This window comes from Alosa pseudoharengus, unplaced genomic scaffold (assembly GCF_046254945.1).
Source record: "Alosa pseudoharengus isolate Yale_2024_CS ecotype anadromous, Long Island Sound unplaced genomic scaffold, YU_APseudo_1.1 YU_APseudo_1.1_scf_7, whole genome shotgun sequence".
Classification (NCBI taxonomy): Eukaryota; Metazoa; Chordata; class Actinopteri; order Clupeiformes; family Clupeidae; genus Alosa; species Alosa pseudoharengus.
This window is the reverse complement of record NW_027468859.1, coordinates 22,232,347-22,238,943: the sequence shown is the minus strand read 5'-3', so window position 1 is coordinate 22,238,943 and position 6,597 is coordinate 22,232,347. Positions and strand designations below refer to the sequence as shown.

The following is a 6,597-nucleotide window of genomic DNA, read 5'->3' as shown; positions in this document are numbered from 1 at the left end:
TTACACATTTAAATTTTTTCCTGAGAGGAAAGAGGACAATTTTATGCATTGCATTGCATAGTTACATGTGTTTGCTCTATTTAACTGAAAGACCAATATTTGAATTTTGCATTCTGCTTTACCAATTGATCTTTTATGAACCACAGAATATCATGATAGACATACTGATTAAACAAAGTCATTTGAGCCAACCCTCTGTGAACTCTCAACACTTTTGAGCAAATGGAACTGGTCATTTGAGCTTGTAATAGGTCTCCACCTAGTGGATATGATTGGAATAATATGGGATAACAGATTATAGTTTACTACCCTAAGCCTATGTATGTGCATCAGTGCAAATGTGTTATATATGTAAATAACAGTCTATATGACTGTTTGCCTTACATAAGTTTGGTGAGTAAGAGCATTTTCCAGGCAATAGCAATACTTTTCTCATGTAAACCTTAATTTAGTCTAGGTTACCATGATTCCCAGGTCACAATTCCTAGTCTCAAATAAGTCCAGCAATGAAAAGTGCAACAGTTAGACTATATCTATCCTAAATATATACAACAGATACATTAATTCACATGTTTATTAAAGTAAATATTTTTCATGGAAATATGTACACATACAAAGGTGAATCAAAATAAATATCAAGGTTGATAGGTCATATATGTGAAACTCAAAACTACTGCTTGCATATCAAGCAGAATGTCATAAATAGTGCAAGGATTCTTTTTAATATCAACAACTACATTTTCTTTCATATAAACACTTACATAGGGATAACTATTTACAAATGTGGTAACCACAATATATTTTCATCAGAAACATAATGAACCTAGATATAACATTTTTACTTTAAGGTGTTATACAAGAGTACATTTCCGAGTGCTTTAACACTCTTTGACTCCTTTTCCTACTTGTGAGTGTGAAGGTGAGTCTTTAGATGGGTAGACTGGGTGAAGGTCTTTGAACAAACTGAGCACTGAAAGGGCCTGTGTCCTGTATGGATGACATAATGTCTCTTTAGCTTAGATGGCACCTGAAAACTCTTGAAGCAGATGGCACACTGGTAACCACTTTTTGGCTTCTCAAGCTCTTCAGTCTGTCGTGACGCACACTTGTGGGAGCTGAGCTTCCGCTCTGTAGCGAAGCACCGACTGCAGCCTGGGCAGATAAGCAGGTCGTTGGGAGGCTTAGACAGGCGACTATCCACCCCTTCCATTTCAAACTGCAGCTCAAAAACCTCCTCTTTGAGGTGTGCCTGGGCAGAATAAGAGCTAGGGGTATGAGAGCCCTCTGCCAAATCCAGTCCATCATCTCCAGAGACTTTCACCTTCTCCATGAAGTATTCAAACTGATTGGCGCTATGGCATTCTTCTGCTTTCTGTTCCTTTCCAGTACGTTCCAGTGTGGCATTTGCAACTGTATGTGTGGGGCCAGCAGGGGAAGTACTAGTTTGTCTGATCTCCTGCGGATCATGGTTCTGTCGAGGCAGTTGACTTGGTAACACCCTTGCTATGTTTTGCTGTGAATCAGTAAAATCTTCCTTGTTTTGAGCTGACGGGAGTTGTTTCAATGGCTGTATCATGAAATAATTAGCTTCTTGCTTGTGATCACTGACATTAGCAAAACCATTATCTGAAATGTTCAACTCTGAATGGCCAGGTTCATTGACAAAAGAGATAAGTGACTGGCTACTTTCATGATGATCCTTGTCACGGGAGGTGTCAATTTGTGGAAAATGCAGACTCTGGCTTGGATTGCCTTGTTGAAGAACTGCATCAAAACTGTTACTTGCAGACTCTACATCCCCACTAGCAGGCTGACTTACTGCACTACCAGAGACCAAGTTCTGAGTGTTCTTGTCATGAACTTTCTTGTGAGTCTGCAGGTGGCAGAACTGCCTGAAAGACTTTGAGCAAACCTGGCATTTATAAGGCTTGAGCCCCATGTGGATAAGGAAGTGCCTTGCCAGTTTGGACGGGGAGTCAAACTTCTTGAGGCAAATTGAACAGCGATTTGCTCTTTTCCTAACAGGTTTCTGCATTCTCACTGGCGATGATGCTCGTTCACTTCTGAATGGAGTATGCTTATACGGTTCAGTGGTATTATTATTGGAAGGGTCAATAAATATTTGATTTTCAGGATATGCATCAGCATTGCTATTCTGTACTCTATGTAGAATCGGGTGCATTGGGGTAAATTCAGGGGCGTAGTTAACTTCTCTATCGACAAATAGCCCCCCATTTCCCTCATGTGTATGGAAACTGTGAGATTGTGAAGATGTGTTTCCATGCCACTGATCTGAAGTCGTCTCTACGTATCTAAAATCAAAGCCATTTTTGGCTAAACTCTGATTATACTTTGATGAAAACAATTGCTCACTTTTATATCCTGCTTCCTTTACAGATACCCGACGCTCCAAGCTATGGCTTTGAGGTGTACTGCTCTGAATGGTGTTTTGCTTTGTGACTGTGCTTAGTTTCAGGAGGCTGTTGTTTTGAGGTTGAAACTGATGGTCTGGTTTGGAAGCCGCATCTTGCCTACCATTCTCTCCACTACTCAGAGTTTCAGAGAACTTCCTCTTCCTGTGAACATTCAGGTGAGTCTGCAGATGACATGACTGTCTAAACGACCTGCCACAAACTTGACATGTGAACGGCTTTACGCCCATATGAATTAATAAGTGTCTAGCAAGTTTGGAGGGAACACTGAAGTGCCTCTTGCATATTGTACAAGGATGTCCTTTTTGCTGTTTTGTAGGTTTTACTGTAGTCTTCTGCTGAACATATGTGGGTTCTAGTATGACTGGAGGGTACCTTTTTCCCCTAACAAAATCCAAGGAAGCATTAAGGTCCACTTGATCTCTATTGGAGGATCCTTCCATTGGGATTACATTAACAGGTTTGACATTATCTCCTTTTGCTGGGTAACAGTACTTGGCAGACTGACTTTGACCATTTGACCATCGTGTTTCTTCCTTGCTCTGACACCTATGTACCTTCAAGTGGGCCCTCTGTCTAAAGTCTTTGGAGCACAACAGGCACTTGAATGGCCTCCGTCCCGAATGACATAAGGAATGTCTTTGTAGTCTTGATGGACAATCAAAGCATTTAAAACATACAGAGCAACAGTATGGACTTTGTTTGTGTGTTCTGATATCACTGGTCAAGGAGTCACGCTGAGTTTTGCATGGGATATTATCTAGATTTTTTCTTCCAATACACACACTCTGACCAGAGATACATTCTTTAGTAGGTTCATTAGTTTTCTGTACTTCTGAAGACATTTGATTTTGGTGTTTAGATGTTTTTATTAGGGTACTGACAGGTGTAGTTCCAACTAAGCTCTTGTGGCTTTGAAGGTGAACAGTAAGGTGAGTTTGATGTCTGAATTTCCAACCACACTGGTTGCACGTGAAGGCTTTCTGTTGAGGGGTTGATGCTCGACTGTGGTGGTTTTTAAACCCTTGCCTTTGCAAATAGGGTGTCTTCCTTCCTGATCTTTCATGAACCCTGTAGTGGACCTTCAAATGGACAAGCTGCCTAAAAGCTCTCTGACAGATGTAACACTGGAAGGGTCTTTGGCCTGTGTGAATCAAGCAGTGTCTTTTCAGCTTGGATGGGGAACTAAAGTATTTAAAGCACACAGGACATTCGTGGACAATTCTGCAGTTTAAACTGACAGTCTCAGGTAAATCGGAGAGACTCTTCTCTGACGTTTGGTCAGAAGGTTTTGACCCATATTGGCTATGGTACGCAGAATGATGGGGTATGGGCTCAATTGAATTTGATGGTTTTCCTCTGACCCTGTTAACCGCTAAGAAGTTTGGCACACAAGTATCCAAATCCGAGTAGTTCTGGGCTGCAGTTGTGCAATCATTCATATCGTTGTGTGCATCAATTTTGGGCACAGTGGTCAAAGATCCACTTTCTTTAGGGTAATTATGAAAGATGTTCCTTACTTTCCTCTTGACTGACTTGCTAGGTTGCTTAAGGCAAACTTTGGTGTGCAAGTGAAGCTTCAAGTGGCACAGCTGCCTAAACGATTTGGCACAAATATGACATGAAAAGGGCCTCTGTCCAGTATGACTCAACATGTGCCTGTGCAGCTTGGAAGGAACCGAAAAACTCTTGAAACAAGTCTGACATTCATATGAGCCTTTTTTGGATGACCTTTCGTCTTGTCCAGTGACCAATAACTCATGAGGTTTTGAAACATAAGATGAAACCATTTGATTATCATCTAAATGACTGTGCACTTCTACTTCAGATATGCTTTGGCTAAGTTTCTTGGGAGGTGATACATCTGACCTCTGACCTTTGTAGTCACTCAGTTTACCAGTTGTGGCTTGGTCAAGTGTGGGAATGTCATCGTAGGCATATGAGGCCTTCACTTGTAAAGTAAGATGCTGCTCACTGACCTGTATAATCTCACATGGAGATGGCTTAGCAAGAGCTTGTTCCCAAATTTCTGAAGGTGAGCTGTCTGCAAGTGTGACGCCGGGAGGCTTTGCAACCTCTGGCACGTCTGCATGTGTTGGGCTACTAATAGCAGTCTTACCATGCAAATGGGTGGGATATGACTCAGCTGATCGACTCTGTGTTGGACTCTTCGGGTGATCTAACACAACTACTGGGAGTTTCACAGAATTCCTTCTGCAGTGAGACTTTGAATGAAGTTTCAGGTGGGACAGCTGTGTAAATGCTTTGTCACAGAGAGAGCACTTAAAGGGTCTCTCTCCTGTGTGGATGAGCTGGTGTCTTCTCAGTTTATATGGAGAACCAAAATGTTTTGAACAAACCATACACTGATGAGGCCTTCCCCTGGCGACAGTGCCTTGCCTGGGTTGTTTGTTGGGGTTCCTAGGAGAACTGAATACTTTTTCCTTCATTTTTTCACTTTCTGTGAAAACCTCTGTGTCATTCCATCTGTAACAATTCCAGGGGTCAGTTATGCTGCCAGTCATCTCTGGTTGTTCGCTGAGATTGAAATAACCCGAGGAGTTGTCATAACTGGATTCCAAAAGGTGGCTGTCCTGAACAGACATATCCCTTGTAGCTGTGGGCGGTGGGTATAAATCCACCCCTTCATCAGTTCTTGCATTGGGGTCGAGATTTACATGGGTCTCCAAGTGCCTCTTCAGATCTGCCGACTGGCAGAAATCTCTTGAGCACAGCACACAGGAGTACGGCTTCTGCCCTTCGTGCATAAGAAGATGGCGCTGAAGTCTGGAGGCAAAGGCAAATTGCTTCAGGCAAATTGGGCACTGCTGTCCCATAGTTCTACTGAACTGAGCAGTCTACCTTTACATCATGCTTCATGGACGGTCCTTCCCTGGGGGGAAGAGGTACAAAATGTTTACAATTTTCAGGGAGGCTTTAAAGGCATACTGTTTTAGTGTCAAAAACAAAAAATGTGTCTACACATACTATGATAATATATTGTAGCGTTTCACCAAGAGCCAGAGTTTCATGAACTGGTTTATTGTACAAAGCACACAATGCAGCATGTAACACACAGCTGCCCGTGTCAGGCCCAGAACTTAAAGAGGCAGAACTTCCTCGAACCGTAGCCTATATTCCTCGGGGGGTCCCGCCCCCCTCTCGCCAGGCTGCCAACCATGAGCGTACCCGGGGTTACGCATAGCACGGTCGCTACATTATGTATAACCCTTTTCTCAATAGCCTATTTAGGTAGGCTATTGTATGTGGTGTAAGGTATTTTATGGTAATAGTTTTGACGTAACACAGGTCAGAGAAGAAATATAGGCTATTAACATACTCATTATAATTGCGTTATAATGTGTTTATTATGCGAACCAAATCATGAAGACGTAGAGGTCTAAATAACGAATGGCTTTATGTATTCGCTGTTAAATGGACAACAAGAACAATACACTGTACATTTGAAACATACGGCAAATAGTTTCTAACATGCGTGCAAGTAATGAGAGACAAGTTTTAAGGACGAGGGCCGCTTCACAAGAGATGATGTCGCATACCAGTCAGTCGATCGTGTGTGTTACATTTGTAGCAAATAAACAGATACATTAGTTTCATACGAGCTCTAGTCATATTCATCCAGACGCCGGTATTGTTCACCGCATTATTTGAAATATCATAGCCTACCTTTAACCAGTGAAATGTCACGAGTCACCAAATGAAGACAATCTTTGTTTTCAATACATTTCAAGAGCCAATCCAGTTGTTAGACTTCACATTTTAAAACAAGGAAGTACACATATCCGTTCACCAATCATGAACGGGTGGACTCTTTTTTCCGTGGCATTGGTTCCGACTAGACTATCAGGCGACTGCGACGGTACAGGCCTGTGCAGTGAATTAAATCTGTATTCCTTTTCAGGCTACTTTGGAAAGTATTCATATATTAATTTTGGTAGGGCGGTCTTTAATAGGATAGCCTTGCAATAACTCATTTTATGTGGGGGTGACACATTGACAGTAGCCTAGAGAGGGATTACTTTAAACTTGAAATACAGAATCACTGAATGTACAATATAGGCTACAATGTCCAACAATGTTATTGCAATTTAGCGGTTCGTGGGGAGGCTACGCATTTATTTTACTGTCTATGGTTTTAACAATC

At 41.9% G+C, this 6,597-nt stretch overlaps 1 protein-coding gene across 1 annotated transcript; it reads right to left on the bottom strand.

The window, feature by feature from the left end:
* Nucleotides 1–603: 603 nt before the first annotated feature.
* znf770 (zinc finger protein 770) lies at nt 604–6,207 on the bottom strand. Its single transcript, XM_076271796.1, has 2 exons — nt 6,120–6,207; nt 604–5,325 (listed from the first exon to the last, which is right to left on the bottom strand). Exon 2 carries the CDS (start codon nt 5,267–5,269, stop codon nt 902–904), a length of 4,368 nt encoding a protein of 1,455 aa, XP_076127911.1. The 5' UTR covers nt 5,270–5,325; nt 6,120–6,207; the 3' UTR covers nt 604–901.
* Nucleotides 6,208–6,597: the final 390 nt, after the last annotated feature.

What these genes read in the sequence shown, in the direction of transcription:
- znf770 (XM_076271796.1), bottom strand. Translation starts at nt 5,269, where the DNA reads ATGGGACAGCAGTGCCCAATTTGCCTGAAGCAATTTGCCTTTGCCTCC.